This window comes from Sciurus carolinensis, chromosome 6 (genome assembly GCF_902686445.1).
Source record: "Sciurus carolinensis chromosome 6, mSciCar1.2, whole genome shotgun sequence".
In the NCBI taxonomy this organism is placed as follows: Eukaryota; Metazoa; Chordata; class Mammalia; order Rodentia; family Sciuridae; genus Sciurus; species Sciurus carolinensis.
The window spans coordinates 43,157,541-43,177,218 of NC_062218.1; the positions used below are offsets into that span (position 1 = coordinate 43,157,541).

The window sequence follows — 19,678 nt, forward strand, 5'->3', positions numbered from 1 at the left end:
TTTTTGTTCTGCTTTTCTTTTGGGAATTTAACAAGCATTTGCTTGGCCTTTACTCTGTATCAGGCTCTGTTAGAAGGACCTCATCAAACACTAGCTCATTTAATTCTCACAGCAACTCTGCAGGGGGGATGGCGGACAGGGCCAATGCTTATAGGAACTCCATGGGCCAAGACCTTACTTCATGCTCACCCCTGCCAGAGACAGGTTCTAGCACTGTCCCCGTTTTACAGGTGAGGAAATGGATTTAACTTTTGGCCCAATATTATTTAGTGGGTCAAGGGTAAGTAGGATTTAAATCCAGAATGTCTGACCTCAGAGTTTTAATGTTTGTCATCTCCAAATTCTAAGTGCCAAGTTAAATATCCAGCAAGTAAAACGGGTCTATCCCATGATTAAAGAACTTCGATTTCTTCGTGAGGCCCTTAGCAACTCTGTGAGACCCTGTCTCTAAATAAAATCTAAAAAGGGTTGGGATGTGGCTCAGAGGTTAAGCGTCCCTGGGTTCTATCCCTGGTACCATAAAAAAAAGAACTTCAATTTTACCTGTGTAACTGGAACATGCTCGCATGTATACATATATAAACATGTGTAGCAATATTCATCAACTGCTTTTCCTATAATCACTAAAATTCAGAGATAACTAAAAACTTCATTAGTAATTGAATGAACACATAAAAAACTATGCCAAAGTCATGTCCTGGAACACAATGTATCAATGAAAATCAATGAGTTTTATATATACATATAAAATCACATAGATAATCTCAAAAATACAATGAAAAAAAGCACATTAAAATATAATCTGTAAGACTCCACTTAGGTAAATTTTATCACATAAACCATTGTTGTATATAATTTAGAGACATATGAATATGTAATAACTGTATAAAAATGTATATTAATAAAGATATACATCAACTTCAAGATGTCACTTGCTTTTTTTTTTTTTTTGCAACAATGAGCATTGAATATAGAGTCTCATGCATAATAAGCAAGCACTCTACCACTGAGCTATATCCCCAGGCCTCCTTATTATTATTTTATTTTGAGACAGGGTCTTGCTAAGGTGCCCAGGCTGGCTTCCAACCTGTGATCTTACTACCTTAGCCTCCTGAGTAGCTAGGATTACAGGTGTATACCACCACACCCAAGTATTACTTGGCTTCTGAAGGGGTAAGGATGTGAAAAAGAAAGGGAAAGGGGTTTTAAATACATCATTTATGATTCATTTATTTAAAGAAAAGATCTGAAACACACTAAATGTCAGCATTTGCTACATCAGGGTGATGGATGGACAGGTGTGTTTGTTATATTATTTTCTGTATTTATCTGTTTGAAATGTTTCAAAATTAAATAAAGTATGACTACTTTGATGCATACATTTATATGATCACAGATGAATCTTTCTTGTGATATTAGAGTATATGGCTCCTGTAAGCCTTATCCCCTCAAGTAACAATAATCTGCTTAGAACTCAAACCACTGTAACAAGTTTAAGATTATTAAAACTTTTCTTGAATGGATTATCATATCTTACTGAAAGTATCTTAGAAATACTATCTTTAATATAATTACATTAATTGATATATAATCCACACTTCATTATGTTGTTAAGCAAGGTTCACTAAATTGGTGTTCTAACCTTTTGACATTCAATGTCTGGCATTAAGGTAAGAGCTGTAAATTAAAGGTGAACAGAGAACATAAGCAGAAAGGAGAACTACTTTTCACTGTACACTTTGGTCCTACTTAAAATTGTACCATGTGGTTTTATTCATCATTCAGATTATTAATTAAAATGAGATTGAATGGATTTTTAAAGATTATGTAATGGTCTATGGAAATTCAAATGAAAAAATGATATACATTTTTAGAAGATATCAGTCATATAATCTTAATTGATGGAGAAAGGATCAAGTAATCTCCATTCTGATTTTTTTTTTTTTTACAAACTTAAACATATTTATAAACAAATTGAGTAGGAGACGAGCTGTTATTCTAAAAATAATTCCAATGAAAGTAAACCCAGGAATCACAGCCATGTCTCTTGTTTTAAAATCTTTAAAAATATGGCCTAGCTTTTCATAGTGTATTTTCCAGTTCAGCATTCTATGGCTAAAGAAGTATATGGCAAAATATTACCTAGAATCCAAACAAGAACAAGAAACATAGGAATTGGGATTTTTGTATTCCATTTCTTAAAGATGAAACTCTAAAATTACAGATTCATATAAAATGTTTTAACAAAATGCCATGTTTAGGACCTTACATGGATTTATTATAAATTCAATGAAATACTCTGTGCATCTACATTGCTAGGATTAATATTCTAAATAATTAAAGGGGTATTACAAAATTCACAATCATTAAAAAAAGACTATTTCCTAACACAGAAAATTAGTTCAGTTAAAAAAACAACAATATGAAAGGAAAACAAAGAGATTCTGGAAAAGCATAGAAGACATAGCCGAGATACTCAAAGACTTCCATGAACAATAACAGACCATTGCTCAAGCAACCCGGTGACCTCATGTTTTACCTTAAAGTCTGTTTTCCCTTCCTCATTTAAGAAATGACCTTAATTAATATAAAAGTCATTGAAAAAGCCAGACTTAATTAAGGGAAAGGAAAAAAAAAAAAAAAAAAAAAAACACCAGAAAGATGCTCAAACTTAAGCTTAATTAAAGAAAAATATCACAGTTAAAATAAAAAGATGAGAAATTGATATCCCTTGTTTTATTGACCAAACATGCATACACACTTAAATAATTCAAATATTTAAACTTTCCAACAAATCTGCAAGTGCCACTTTAAATGAAATTATTGCAGAATTGATTAAAATATCAATCTTTATATATGACAAGAAACCAGTCCTCTTTTTTAGGATTTGTGTTTTAATGTTTTTAAAACTCGGTGCCTGGGGTACAATTATTTGCTTTTGTATAATAATAATAGCAATAAATGTATATAAGTGCATATAAATTATACCTCTATTCACAAGATCTTTTTGGGGTCGATTCTTCAGGATCCTTCTAATGATTATTCAATCTTCTCTTAACGCACTGTACTAAAGCATGATGAGAGAGTACCTTTCTTTGACAGCACGGTTAACAATTCTAATTCTTCAACCAGCTGTTCTCTGAGGATCCCCTTGTCCTACTCTCATTTTGGTATTTCTTTGTTCTCCATGTTGTTGTTGTACACAAGTTACCCAGACTTTCCACTTTGGTTCCTTTCAATACAGACTTGTTTTGGCTTGACAAGTTATTAGTCATAACCAAGGTATAAAAATAAGTATTTTATAAATTCTACATGTTACAATTATATTGTTCTGTACAATCTCCAAATTTTTTCACAGTTCATACATAGAAACTCCTTCCCAGAAGGCTCACTTGGTTTAAATCTTCATTTATGAAAATGATCCCAGTTTTTTTATGGAGCTATTTACTATCTAAACATTCTTTATAGAACATTCTTTTAAAAATGTCATCATCTTATTTCAGGTGTGGCATGGGCTAAATGTGATCTATGTACACTGCTTAGTACAACTGTATCCAGACACCTGACTTTTCTGGATTTTTTTTGTTGTTGTTGTTTTATTATAAGCCTAAATAAAACAAAATGAAACTCTGCTTAACTCTTCCCAATTGCAACCGAGTAGAAAACTTATAAATTTTTTTGGTGAAAGATATATATGTGTAAAAATTTAGCTTTTAAAATTTTTAGTATAGAAAGTAATTCTCACTTCACTATTAGTGTGATATCGAACACATCAAAGGCCAGAATAGCCCCAGTTAGGAGAAAACCATGTGGTACCTTCAAAATGAGATGCTATTTCTCTTTATAAGAACCTTGGAGAACACCTTCTCATTGGTATTAAATGTCTAAATCCTAATTTCATCTGAAACCAGTAGATAACACTTTTCTCCAAATATAACTACTCAAGGCAGTTATATAACTATATAAATAACAGTGTAGCTAAATATATAATTCTACATAAAGAGCTATTACTAAAGAAAGAAAAAGAACAAGAGATAGGAAATTCTAATAAACAAAATGGAGAGGTTCTACAGGCAAATTATTCAGGTATGGATTAGTTCTTTTCTCAGAGGCAACATATACTGCAGAGGGGTTGCTTCTAAGCCACAGTTAGTCTGCTTTTATCACTGCACATGTCGAGTTCATTGTTTTCATCAAAGGCACACATAATTCATAGGTAAAGAAAATAAATAAATGGCAAGGCAAAAATGCCCGTTTCCAAGTATCAGAGTATTAAATTCATTTCAAAAGATGAAAGCAGGTATCTTTCATTGCATGTTTTGTTCTTAGAGGAAGAAGGCCAAAATATGTGATTTTCATATCTGTGCTACACAGTAGAGCTTTTTCAAAGTCACTGCCAGAAATGCACTGGTTTTCTTACCTGCTTTTTCCATGCTTTAGGTTAAGGATGCCTGCCTCATTATAAACCCTACTGCTTCCCCAGACTTTCTGTAGTCTGGCTTTGCTGTGATTACTGGTCAAAACCTTTAATTACAGTATATAGTTTGTGCAGCTGCCTGGAAATTGGTCTCAGGGTCAGTGGCTCTTCCCGTTCCCCTCTTTCCATTCTTTTGAAGCAATATTGCTGAACTGAAGGCATTGTTCCAGCTTTCTGGTGTGCTCTGTCTGCTGCACATTATGAATAGCTTTGCAATCACTCTAGCAATTGGTTCTTCAACTGCCTTTAGGTTGTCAATTGTAATTCATTGGCTCCAGGCACCTTTTCTCTTTTCATTCTCTTGAGGTCTTTTATTACTTAATTTGCAATAATATTAGGGAATGTCTTCTTCAGACATGTCACTAATGCCTTACTGATTATGAGGCTGGGAGGACAGCTGACTTTCATACATGTGTCTGTTAAAATGTTTCAATATTTCCTTCATCTTTGTCACTTCTGAAGTCAATGTTTGCAGCTATTTTATAAGGAATTTTGCTAAATCCTTAAGTCTTCTAAGAATTCTCCTTAAGATATTCTTATTGGGGTTAATTTATATTGTTAGTTAAATTATTTTATAACTTTCCAAAGATAGGATTGCTCATTTTTATAATAATTAAGCTTTTATATTTGCTTCCTATAATTATGGCCCAGTCTTTTTAATGAATAAAAATTCTAATTTTGAGCTCTATACAATTTATAAATATTAAACTAAGAGGTAAAGGTCTTTGAATAGAAATCAATGCCTATGTTTTCAGAACCCTTCAAAACCTATAGACATCCTTTCAGAGATTATAGAATAAAGCTTTCAAACTATTCAAAATAAGTCCCAATGCTTCTGCATTAGAGTCAAAAGGAAGTTTATTTGAATTTTTAGGAGAAAGAATAAAAACATATCTCTTGATCTATTGAAGAAAAAAAATCTTTAGTGCATTATGTCTCAAATCCCGACTCTGGACAAAATCCAGCAGATTAACCCCTCTCATTAGGCTCAGGCATCCCAGAGCAACTAAGGGTATTTCTAAGCAGACACTATGTAATAATAATAATGATAATAATTATCATAATGATAATAACTAACGCTTATTGTGCTTTTTATCTTCAAAGCACCTTACTGACATTAACTACGTGTCTATTTTCAAATTAATTTAACTCAACAAATGTTTTATTAACTTTGTAAGCTATGGAATGTGTGACTGAGTTTGCTTTTGCAAATTAAAAAAAAAAGTTAATAAAAGGAACTAAAGACCCCCGCCCAAAAAAAAAAAAAAAAAAAAAAAAAAAAAAGATGGTACTCTATACTTCTGGCTCAAAATCATTCATTACCTTTATTGAATAGGATTAATAAAATATTGATTTTTATAAAATAGTGAAATGAAGATGTAAAGAATAACATTGAACACTTGCCACTGAAATCTATATTGCTTCAAAAAGACTAGAAATGAGCCAAATAATATTGTTCAATAAGAGTCTCTACCTTGACTCGTTTTGATTCTTTATTATAAAATATATAAACATGTATAAAGAAAAATGTTAAGTATGAGAATTTTTAATATCCAAGTCTCACTAATATAATAAATGATTTTCTCAAAGGCTTAATTTGTTTTTATTAAATTGAATTCATTTCTTTAAAGCCATCTCAACTATGTTCCCATAAAGCTCATTATGTACTACTCTTCATGTGAGAAATATAAATAGTAAAGGACAGTTTGCAATGCTAGCAAATGAAATAAGCTCTATACAGTTAAAATGAGCAACTATTAAAAAAAATGCATTAAAAGAATTCATGATCAAGATGACCTGCCACTTTCTATGTGGAATTTTGTGAGGAAAATAGTAACTAATTATACTCTTACACAAGAACCACTAGTGGATACACACAAATGTAAGTACATAAAAATACATAAAAATAAATATTTGTAAATATGGCAAGTAACAGATCAAAAGTTTTATGAACTATTAACAAGGTCAGAATGGTGAGGATTTTTCAAAGATGTTATTCCTGAGCAATATTCAAAGATCAGGAAGAAAAGGAAATTTTTTATATTCAAGGATAGAAACAGATGAGTTGGACTGAGTAAAGACAGGGGACAGAAATCTGGATAAAGTCGATGGCATAAGGCCAGTAGGAAATCAAGCATGAAAAGACCCAGAAGTAGTTATTCCTTCAAACAACATATATCGAGTAGAGAGACATAAACAAGTCGTAATTCCTGTCCTTCAAGGAGCTTACAGTCTTAAGGGGTAGACAAAAAAGTTAACAGGCAATTAATTTTAATAGTATGATTTGGATAAACCTAGGGTGCCAAGGGAAATCAGAAAGGGGCACCTAACTGTGCCACAGGCATTCAGGATGTGACACAATCTTGAGGTGGTTTTCCCAGGGAAGTAGGAACAGTGGGTGGTAGCTAGGCATAAGTGAGAAAAGAAGAAGGAATCCAATTATGAAGCACATTAATGTTTAAGATCTGTGGAGTTCCGTCTGACTGCAGAAGGAATTAGAAAATAGTAGTTTTTAATATGGGTACCATGTAAAGTAGGAAGTTTGTTCTTTCTGGTATGTGCTGAGAAAAAGGCAGGAAGGGGCAAATCTGAGGATGTAAATGGAAAGGGCAGAGAAGTACTGCAGAGTCAAACGAGGGAGAAGAGGACGATGAAAACATCTGCGCACAGAAAATAAATAAGGGTCAGACCAGAAAACAGGTTCAAAACTTCCTACCTTTACATAAAATGGAGATCTGTCTATACTGAACATAGGAGGGAAGTGGAAAGGACTGGGGGTTTTATAACACAATGGATTCTGTTTTGGAGCATGCACTGTCATGTTTTGCAACGTATTTCTTGGTGACCTCATCTAAGTATGTAATAAAATGGACCTTTCTTTTGTTACATATTTGTTAATGGGATGTTTTACAGGTTTTCAGTGGCCATGACACACTCTCATCATGTTACCTAGTGGATACAAGAAACAGAAGGACAGAGGGAAGAATGTCGAGATCAAGGTGAAGACATGTAGAATCAAGGAAATCAAGTAATCAAATTAATTTCCCCAAGGAATGCATATGAAAAGAAAAAATCGTGAATGAATGTATAGTAAATAAAAGTTTCTGGCTGTCGTAGTACTCTCAGCTTTTAAATTGCTCTTTAAAATGCACTTAGTACATTGACATTTTTGTAACTAATCAAATGATTGCTAATTCAACTTTTCTTATAGATTAGTAAACATTTTCAAAAAATAACTGAATCATTCAGTGGAAGACTGACTTTGAAACCCTCTCATTGTTTCCCCAGGATTTAATTTTAATAATGTGGAGGACATCTGTAAGGAATGGATAACAAATAACTTGTATTTCTTATATTGTTTTAGAATAAGTATATGTCCCATAAGGGAGTTTTCGGAATGGTCACACCATAGGTATGTACATGCTGTATGTGAAATCAAATCAGTATTCTAAAATGCTGCCAAGGGGCAGGTCAAGATACTTGGAAAACTCTTAAGATTTAAAGTATATGATGCTTACTTCCCAATAAGTATTTTACAAACACACGTACATTTCTCTCCTTATACAAAAAGTGATATTAAGTCAAGCTAGGTAGTTTATGTGATTCTATCAGTGTGTTGCATTTTTAAATAAACGATTTGACAGGTAAAATCAGAGAAGATATTTCTTACTTCACAGAGCTACTAAATAAGAACCAATCAGTTGTCATGAGATATAAATATAAAAAATTTAAACTAGAGGTTTATTATTTGGTGACACACATTAGGAAGAAAAAAGTACACAATGTGGAATTAACATATGAATAAAAATTATAATTAAATGTGGTAGCTAATTGCCATAAACGTGCTAGCACATTCTTCCAGAAGATATACACGAATTAGAAAATGAAAACAAAACTATTCGTGACACCCTGAATATTGAATGCACTGTTCAAAAAAAAACTGAATACTTAAACAAAACATGGTCTAAAAAAACAGTAATGTTTGCATCATTACAAAAATACTTGCAAATACTCTTCTCGCATTTGCATTCTATTCTTTTCAAGTAAAACAAAAAGTTCTATGTGCATCATAACAAACTGAATTACAATTGTATGAAACTGAGAAACTGTCTGATCACAAGTTTTAACTTTAATATTGAAACTCTAATTTAGATGCAGAATTTTCCTGTACTGTAATTAAAGAGCCAATGAACCAATATCATCATTGGACCTTATAACTCTGCTTCCAGAATCTGTTATACAGTTATCATATCTCTCAACTAATATTTGCTTTAGTAGAATATATTTAATTACTCAGTACTTTTGGTGTAGTATTTCTGAAAAAGTTAAATACTTTTAGAGGAAGGAGATGGATAAACATCAAATCAGATGAGACTGCTAAAAATATGACTCAAGCTAACAAAATGTGTCTTTTTATATGACATGCTAATACTCAATAAAATGAAAATAAGATTTTAAAAAGACAGGAGGTAAAAGAATCACAATCAGCAACTATGTAGAAGGAAAATTGGATTACATTTATTGGCTGCTATATCAACTTAACTTCTCATAAAATCCTCCTGATCTATTAAATAACTTCAGAACTGAAGTATGCTCTCCTATGGGAGTTGTAAAACAAATTAGATACAATTACAATTCAATACAAACAAAAAGCCAACCTCTTTACCCTTAAGATTTCTCATTTTATAACTTTATCATTTAAATCAGGCCAGATTTTTCTGTAATGTGTCAAGTAAGCCACTTGGCATAATTATGGACTTTTCTAGTGTGTTTTCTATAGAGAAAAATAGTTGATATGAATAAATTCTGGAAAACTGTGGTAACTACACCTCTCCAAAGTGAATACAACAAACATCTGTTGCAAAAACTGCTTAGATTTCAGAGAGTACATAAAGGGTGTTCTTTTTCCCCAGTATTTGCTTTTTTTTTTTTTTAACCCTGATTTGTTTAAAAAAAAAAAAAAGAACAAAGAAAAGAAAAAAGGAAAAGAAAGGAAGAAATACATGTTTCCACTATCAATTCTCAAGACACAAGGTCTTAAAAGTCTGGTAAGTTTAACACAAGGGAATAAAAAATCCAGTATATTACAGAAAGGGAAACTATGCCATGTACAAGATTCCACTTGCTTCTGAAAGGACACCAAAATAACTGGGCAGGTTGCCCTCTGCCTGTGGGTTCCAGAGTAATTTCAACCCCTGTCGTCCTTTCTTAACATAGCGCTCGACAAAAGCACATCAACACTCATTGTAGGGAGGGGACTAAATATTTAATTTTCTGAGGATTTTTATCCTCTGTTGGAATCCCAGTGATAATTCTGCTTTCTCCTCTAGGTTTCACTGTCTCCATCCACTTCTAAAGTCAACAGTATTCTCATTCCTTGATTAAGCAAATTAATTCCAAGTTTTATTCCAGCAAAGGATAAATAATGGCATATTTTCTTCACAAAGCATAAAATGTAGTAATTTTCAATGGAGAAAGGGGAAGGATCAATAAGCCTTTCCAACTCATCTTTTCTTAACTGCACTCAAGAGTGGTTCGGTACTTTCTGGTAAACTGAATGCAACTTCCTTGATTCTTAAAGAACAGAATCTTGGGGCTCAGTGGTAGAGCCCTTGCCTAGCATGTGTGAGGCACTGGGTTTGATTCTCAGCACCACACGTAAATAAATAAAATGAAGGTCCATCAACAACTAAAAAAATACTTTAAAAAAGGAACAAAATCTTGCCTAAAATTCGCAGATATTTTGCAGAGCAAAACATGATCTTTTTAGCATTTGGAAATTTCAAAGTATACACAAATGAACAGGTGCAAATTAAATGTTTACAAGCGATAGGGCAGAGAACATGTAATACCTTCATGAAAGAAAGAATAATAAAAAGATGACCACATCTAAATACATTACAACTAACATATGACTTTGTTCACTTTTCAATTTTCTACCCAAGCCTGCTCCCAACCAGTTTGGGGTTATTTTTATACAACACTGAAGATTCAGTTTCACAACTCCATTTTTATTGCTAACAATAATATACTGATTTAATTCTCACAATGTTACTGAGAGTATTTCAATAGGGTCTTATAACACCAGACAGAGAAATTTCTCTGCCATCAAAAAATAAGAGAGAGGGGAAACTTCTTTTCCTTTTGGGTCAAAGTAAGCATAAATACTTGATTACACCTCCATGAAATTCAAGACTTGCAACAGCATTCATTTGTGTATTCTAACAAAGTAATCTAAAGTGGCTAACACACACCTGTATGGTATGTACTTACAGAACCATAGGAAAAATGCTTTACCATCTTCAAAATGGTACTATACAAATTCCATTATATGAAAAAATTTTAAGGAAAATTGAAATTGATACAGATGAAAAGCATAATCAAGTGTCATCCTCTAGTATATACAAATTTAGAATAATTTTCAAACCATACTTATGATCTTCTATATTTATGGCCATCTATCTTACTAAAAGATTAATCACCAAAAGTGGGGAGATATTTGCTCTTTTCCTACAAGTTACTCAGCAAACACACACAAGGAATACTCAGAAGCAATTAATTGCTAAAAGCTTCCTTTACTCAATGTGACAGTCTTTAATTCCTATGAGTCATATATTCAGTTTAAATAACACATCTGTCTCAATAATATGATGTCTAAGGAAAACACATAGTTTCTATAATTTCAAAGCAAAAAGAAAAGAAAATCTCTTGTCAGATATTCATCTAACTTGAATAAAGTCACCTGAAATGATACTTTCATCATGTCTATCTCAGATTTCATAATTCTCAGACTTCATACTAATATGCATTATATACTTCATATATTCAAATGCAACATATTGTCTCTCTGTATTCTGCAATACGCACATATGTAATATTTCCCATAAGGACTATCAGAATAACAATATATTTTCAGCAAAGCACCTTATAATTGTAAACTAAGGTAATATTCATAGCAACCCATTACTGCACATGATTATAACCATTCTACAGATAGAACACCAGTTGGCATAAAGTTAGATTTATCTAAGATCTTAAGGTAAGCATCATAGAAAGGTACCACAATCACAATGCTGAAGATCTGTACAATAATCCCTCTCTGATACTATTTTTAGAGTTATTTTTTACTTTAATTACTATTATCTATATTATATTTTCCAAAATCTATACAGAAAAAAAGGTACAAAGTAGTTAATGCTGAATGAGGCAACTAAAGATAGACAAGAAAACTAATAATTGAAATCCTTGCCTTCTTTATTATTTTTCTAAAACAAATGAAAACTTCCTATGTATGGTAATCTTCCACTTAGTACTTCAAACTACAAAGTAAATTACCTAAATTAATCCCAGTCACTTAAAATAATTTGTATTATTCCCATTTTATAGATGAGAAACCAGATACCAGAACAAAGTTATTAGCCATGGGTCACACTCTAAATGTGAGAAAGGTCTGGAATTAAAACATGAGATGTTCTTTGCTCATTTTTCAGACTAAAAGGTAATGACATTCCTATTAATCATCTTATTCCAAAGTCACTTAAGGATGCACAGTTTTCTGAAGGAGAGGGGGAAATATATCCTAAAAGTTACAGGTGTAAAGAACACATCAAGACTTTTGATTTCATTATACTTAGCTTATATAACTCATTGTAATTTAAGTTTTAGAAACTATTCATATATCTTATTACTTTAGTACCATGAGTCAAATCAGAAGTTTGGCTCAGTGAGACACTAATTATTTGCCCAGAAGAGTCTTGTGTTTTCATAGGAGAGACACAAACTAAGAAATAAAATTAGATAAGGAAAATAAAGAGTGGTCCATATTAAAAGGTATTTGGTGGCATGGAACTCCCAAGATAAAACATCAGTTTTCAACCTGGCTGATTACAGAATAGGACCCACTGTTCCTAGTTAACAGCAAGCATTGCAGAGGAGCAAGAACATGACATTTAAGGGCAAGTGATGCCCATTTCTTGAAACACCAGAGGAGAGCAGAACGAATTATGTCAGCAGGTCAGATGATGTTGAGTGATCAGAACATCTCTAGTTATATGCATCTTTTCAGATTCCATTGTTACAGCAATAGTCCAACAAACAAACAAGGTAGACAAAGGGTTGCCATGCCAATGAGACATACCTCTTGTACTGAGCGAGCCGCTGGCTTGTCTTGATGATTGGCCAATATTAAAAAGGGTAAAGTGCATAACTGTGGGTGCTGAAGAGCTGAGTGCAGTTCATTTCTAGCAGTTTCTAAATCGTCCTCTGAAGAGGCACTGTCTAATACAAATATTACCCCTTGAGATCCTTGGTAGTAACGGCTCCAGTATTTCCGGATATTATCAGCTCCTGTCACAAAAAGAAAAAAAAATTTTTTTTTTCCTTTTTAAGAATAGCTTCCAGAAACTGAATAATGCTCCTATTAGTATTTCCTATTGGAAAGCAACATATCTTTTCAAAATTAAGTTATGAAAGTATTAGTATTTCCTATTGGAAAGCAACATATCTTTTCAAAATTAAGTTATGAAAGGCTGTGGGATGGAATAGAACAGGAATCTAGAAAAGACAGAGGTTGTGATGGATGAGAACAAAGGCCTAGAGCCAACAGGCAGATGCGGCTAACAGAATGCTAATGTTTAAGTCATTCTGACACTTCCATATCAAAAGACATGAGGAAGGACCAGGATAGTACTTCTTAGACTTCAAGTGAAAAGAATGTTCTCTGACTCTGCTTCATATTCCTAAGTGAACTACACTCTCCACAAGTTGGGAATGGACCTAACTCAGAAAGCAGATGCTCCCCAAGGCGTCCTTCTGTACCATGTACATCTATACCATTATTATTTGGTGATATTTCCTAACAACACTGTGCTATAGTTTGAGGTATCCCCCAAGTTTCAGGCGTTGGAAACCTAATCCTCAAATCGTGTGTTGGTGGTATCTGGACATGGGCCTTTCAGACATAATTAGGATCAGATGAGATCAAAAGATTGGATTAGTGGGTTTATAAAAAGAGGCAGAGGGATCCAAGCCTCATGTCCCCTCACCACATCATGCTTCTACCACATCATGACACAGCAAGACCCTCACCAGATGTGGACCTTCGACCTTGGACTTCCCAGTCTCCAGAACTGTAATAAATAAATTTCATTTCCTTATAAATTACCCAGTCTGTGGCATTCTGTTAATAGCAACAGAAAGTAGACTAAGACAAACTCCTGGCTGGGCTGCTTGCTGGCTTGTTTAATTCCATCCAGAGAGTTATTAGTACAATAACTTTATGTGTCAAAGTGCTGAAATTTGTGAACAACTAAAATCTTGGCCTTTGGTATATTTATATAAATTCATTAGGGTTCATAGCCCATGGGGAAGAATAAAAGGCAATGAACACACTCATGGGCTCAATGATATGAGGTGTTCATAAGAAGAGACACAGAGTTCTCATCAGGCAGGACATATCTTACAACATGTCTTATGTCTCTAATATTCAGTGAAACGTATAACTCAAAAGTCTAATGCAATAATGAGAAGAAAGAGCAATGAGGAAACTAAATTAATTAAGCTTTATGAGTCTAGAGACTAAAAGGAATTTTAGAGATTTTCCTGTCCAATTCTCTGAGGAAACTGAGGCTGAGGAGGCAAGATGAGTGATAGCATCATGTTTGTCTAAGTAAATCACAACATCAGGATTTGCATCTGAGTTGGACAACCTACCCAGAAAGAGTATGGGCATTTCCCATTACATCGTGATGACTGCTTTTTTAAGACACTGACAGGTGAAGTAGATGGGTAATTTGTGTGGTGTGTGTATGTGGGGGGTGGGTATCATTGGATACATAACAAAAATAAGATAAAGGAATTTTACCAATTTTCTGCATGTAAGTTCTAATCAGTAACTATTTTAGTCATTTGTTGAACATTTATCTCCTGTGTCCAACATAGTGTAAATAAATGTCAGGGATCCAAACAGTGGAGTCTAAGTTAGTGTGCACTGGCTGACAAAAACCACTTCTGGGTATTTCTTCCCAACTCTGTGTTCAGTGATTTCATATTAGTAACTTGAAATTGCCAGGGTGGAAGTGTTTTTACCATGGAAATCATCAAATGCTACCTATCAGGTCTCTTCCTTCCGTGGAGAGCCAATACACTACTGGATAACACCAGGAAGCTCATATTTTCTGGGAGAAGCAACAACAACAACAACAACAACAAAAAAAAATATATATATATATATATACATATATATAAAATTTACATATATACATATATTTTAAACAAAATGAAAGATAAAGAAGGAAATAATGGAGGAAAGATTCATATATTAGAAGAGAGATGGCTGAAGGAAGAGAGAAGGAGGACAGAGGTGAAAACAAATGAGAATAGTAGCTCTCGGTTTCAAGGCATGCATTGTGTACAGGGTGGCTTGTCAAGGACTTCACAAATGAGAAAACTCCAATTTTAATATAGTTCCTAAAGGGCTATCCTAGAGGTACTCATTAGGGAGAAGGACATGAAATAACTCACCCGAAGTGGAGAAAATCATTTTTAAAAGATTATTATCAGTAACAAAATGGCTACTGGTTATCAAAGACTTCTTACATTCCAGGCACAGTGCTGTTTTAGAAAGAATATCTCATATAATTCTTACAATTGGGGGAGGGAAGTGTAACTGACTGAGGTTTTGAAAACAACTTTTAGAACCTAAAATGTGGGATATTCACCATTACACTATGCTGAAATAAGTAGGTAGGTAAGAGCGTCAGGGGCATTTATTTGATGTTGAGTAACTTAAATGTGCAAAGACAAGGGATATGAACAGGGTTGATGTATATCAGCAAAGGTCCAACTGAGAAAACAAAACAAAATTAAAGAGAGGCAATTTAAACCAGAGATTATTTAATAAGGAAATTGGTTGCATAAGTGCTGGTGAAACTAGGGAAAGAACAGGGGTACCAAGATTAGCAACATCTTAGTTCAGGTTCCCCAGAAGCAGGGCCTGAGATGATGTTTCATATGCACCTGATTATAGACGGAGTGTTGTCAAGAGAAACCAGGAGTGGAAGAGGTAAGCTAGAATGGGTGAAGAATTTTGGCAAAGATGTAGTTTCAGACATCTAGTTTTAGCTTGATTCAATGAGGAAGTCTGGAGCTTGGACTGAACCACAGAAGTTGTCCAGTCCAGAGGTTAGGAAGCTGGGCTATTATAACCCTGTATAGTCACTGGCTACAAGCCACCACTGAAGAACAGGAGGGCGTTGGAGCCTGATCTCATAATCTCCCAGACATATTTGGTTGAAGCAATTACTGTCAGCCAAGAGCAGTTCTCTAGAGAAGGGTACAGGTGTGAGTCATTAGCAGCTAATACCCACAGCAGCTGGGAGATGGATTCACTGGCCCAGTAAAGGAGATCTGGGTAGGATACCCACAGCATCTGCTGCAAGCTACATCCAGACATTATCCATATGCTAGAGAGCCATCCATAAGCTTGAGGGACAAAAGTGGAAGCCGTGATACCCAGAGATAATTACTTAAACCAACAAAATAATGTGTGCATATGTATCCACACACAAATTTGCCACAAATTTTACTAACATCCTTTTATAAAAGATGCAAAACACAATTTTCATATAAGAATATATGCAACATGTTTTATTATAAATTCCATAGAGTCAATTAATGCTTACAGAATGCTCTTCTTGTCCATAGACAATCGAAGGTTGCAACTGACTAACTCCTATGGTTTGGGCAGTGACTGGTGGTTGTTCTCAGTGGTTTTCTTTTTTTTTTTTTTTCTTTTTTTTGTTTTTTTTTTAACATGTATTAACTCATTTACCCATGACAGTCTGGTTACCTAGGTGTTCACAGTTCATCAACAATGAGGCCAAGACAAAATGATTATGGGAACTGCCCAAGGTTACACATCTAAAAATACATTTAGGTCCAATGTGATTGAAGTAGAGAAATCATTGATAAGCTAAATAAAGAATGTACTGTGACATAAGCTGGGGTTGGGAGGGGACCTGTTAGAGCAAAAGATACTTAAATGCCTGTATATATTAATGTCCAGTATGGGAATATGCCCAAGAAAAAATTTCTCAACTCATTAATTCAGTGAATAGTTATTCCTTCCAAGTCACTGAGGTAGAACCTAAAGAGATATTTAGCATCATTCACATTAGCTTAAACTATTAAATCCTGTGAAGTTGTATTAATCACAAGGAGACCTGTAAATCTATCAGAGGGAACAAATAGAGCCACATAGTAGATGGCATACAGGGAGTCAAGGATAAAGAAACTACTGGTTATGTGTTTGAGGATTTGTCCATTAGAAAACATCTGGGACACAATGAAAATTCCACAGATGCCATCGTCTCTTCTAGTGAGAAACTGCATTTTCATTTGCCACACTGAGGAGTACATAAAGTGCCTGAAAATAGTGAGATAAAATGCCAGCAAACCCAACAACCATATTGGTGGATGAAACAAACTCAAAGAGAAATACAACTACTTAAAAAAATACTATAACATAATAAATGAAATTATTAATAATCTAAAGACCTTTTTCTTACATCTCTAGCAGCAAAATTTTATGCCCAATCTTAGTATTTCAAACTTTCTTCACAAGCACTGAATTTGGAATTCTAAATTCCAATCCATCCTGCTACCAGGGGCTTTAGTCAGTGGCAGCCTGATCACAGTGGGGTCAAGGAAACCAGCTATGAGGGAAGGATGGCATACAATTGTTCAGTCCTGATTAGAAGACCAGAGTTTAGTCACCAGATTAAAATGAAAAATGACTGTGTCATTTACCCAGCTGCCTGATGGGGGAGGCTATGGACACCTGTCCGATGCTCACATCCTAACCTTCCTAACCCACAAACCAAATAAATCCAAAAGGAGTAACACACACAGGAGATGCCATGAAATACAGCCTGGGGCTACTCTTATCTAATGACTAAAACTGCATGCTGTGTAACTTAAATTAGCATTGTTACATAAAAGACTTAGATACCAAATTCAAACCTGGTCTATGTTTTGTACTCTTAGATTAAAAACAAGGGGAAGTCTGGATAGTAGAGGAGCTGGATAGGACATCTGGACGAGATCAGGGCGTTCAAGGTACTATGGTGGTAGACTGGATAGGACATTTGGGTGTTTCTAAATGTCGTTGTTACTCCAGGTCCAATACTGCCTTACTAAAAATTCTAAGGAATTCTCAGGAATCTAAGAACTCATTCTGAGTCAACCAGGAGAGCCAGATTCAAGGTACTACCCAATAAAAGTAGAGGGAAAAGACAAGAGCATAACATGCTCTGGTTGTGTATGTTCACTTCTATGGCACACCATGGTTGGTAACAATGGTCACTCATCATTCACTAAGTCATTCGTCTAACAGATAGGCACTAAACACCTGGCACCATCCTAAGTACTGTGGATGCAGCACTAAACAAAACAGACAGAAATTCCAGTCTTAATACTGCTCACAGCAGAGCCAATCTACCATTATAGAAACTAATGACACTTGTTTTCTCTCTTGCAGCAATATGGACATAGGGTTCACTTCTGTTCCACAGGGATATAATAAAGGGCTGTGGGAAGTTTCTGGAAAAGATTTTGCTTCTCAATAAGCTTTTAGATTTCTTTGGGTGATAAGATGATGCTTTGAGCAGCATTAGCCTTGTAGTAACCTTGACAGAGACATACCTACACACTGAAGTGTTCAAATAGGAAGACAGCAAGAGTCTGGATCTTTGAGAACACTGCTGAGCTGCAAATCTATCCCCCGCCGATAAGGACTCTAATAAGTGAGCATAGTAAATACCCATCATTCAAGTCAATTTTAGAAGATTATTTTGTTTATTTGCAACCAAAGAGATGCTAAGTTTCCTCATGTTAAATTTGAAAGTCTCTGAATAAGTTCCTTAAAAGTTGTTCTTTGAAAAATAGAACCAATGGATTTAAAAATGGAAATATTCAGAAGTCAGTAATGAAAGCAGTTACTCAATGTTTTCCCTATGAAACATCTGATTTCCAGACTAGCACTGTCCAGTTGGAATTTCTGCAATGATAAGATCATTCTACATCTGTGCTTTCCAATATGGTAGTCATTACCCACATGTGGCTAGTGAACACTGCCACTCTAGATATTTCCATAACTGCTGACAAGACAGACTGCTAGAAACCACTGCAACAGAAGTAGTTACAGAGATTCAGCCTGTTTCAGAAAGGAAGAACACAAAGCTTTGGTCATATAGGAGGGGCTGCAGTCAGCCCATCCAGACATGGCTTCCCAGAGGGCAACTGCCAAAGGACTACGCTGTAGGCTGCCCTGACCACTCAGCAATCTGTGGTAGCATAAAGAGTCAGGATGAGCATAGTCAGATCACCTCCTCTTTCCATCCTCTTAACACCAGCTTAAGAAATTAAAAGGAAGTAAGAATAATTTTCCTCTGGAAAACTAAATGGGATTGGAGACCCAATAATGGAGCCCAATTTGGAAAACTTGAACTATAGATGGGTCTTCGAATCCTAGAGAACAGTGTAGTTTTAGAGCACAGATTTCCTCAGTAGTACTACTTTAAGAGAGAGCATTTCCAACATGGGGAGTAATGTCCAAAGAATAAGAGAACAAGGAGAAGGGAGAAAAATAATAATTTTAAACTTTTTTCACTCTTTTCATCTATCACACCCCCAGTATTTGATTGGTGAGTTCATTCTTTTGTCTTTTATACAATAGCCTCATTTAATCTGTTTTTAAAAACTGAAATACTAAGAATTCAGGAAGGGCTAAGACATACATATGGAAACTCAAACTTCTTTGCACACTTGCCCACCTATACACATGCAATAACCAGAATAAAGGAGATAAATGAAGTCTCTCTAAATGGAAAACAAAGCATAAAAATGTGAAGAATTAAAGTCAAATGCTCTAAAAAGAGGCGTATGTCTTATTTTGCTTTTCAAAGTCAAAAAACAGTTTATACTAGATAATGACAGGGTTCTTAGAAATGGGAACTGATAAGTTCTTTATGAAAAACATGTTCAGTTTGCAAGGCCAAAGTGAACCCCCCTAAACAGTGGATAATCACTGAGCTGGAGAAGACCCAGTCCCCAGAACCACAGTGAGATCTGCAGTGACATGTCCACAGGAATAACACTTCACACCTAATCTAACTACCTAAGAGGCTTACAAACGACACCCCC

At 34.5% G+C, this 19,678-nt stretch overlaps 1 protein-coding gene across 3 annotated transcripts in view; it reads right to left on the reverse strand.

Moving 5' to 3' along the window:
• Arl15 (ADP ribosylation factor like GTPase 15) overlaps positions 1 to 19,678 on the reverse strand; it is a 392,761-nt gene that overhangs the window by 182,893 nt on the left and 190,190 nt on the right. For all 3 annotated transcript variants that reach the window (XM_047556318.1, XM_047556317.1, XM_047556319.1), the window contains one exon: positions 12,615 to 12,823. In XM_047556318.1, the coding sequence (XP_047412274.1) occupies positions 12,615 to 12,823 (209 nt within the window). The remainder of the gene's footprint in view (positions 1 to 12,614; positions 12,824 to 19,678) is intronic.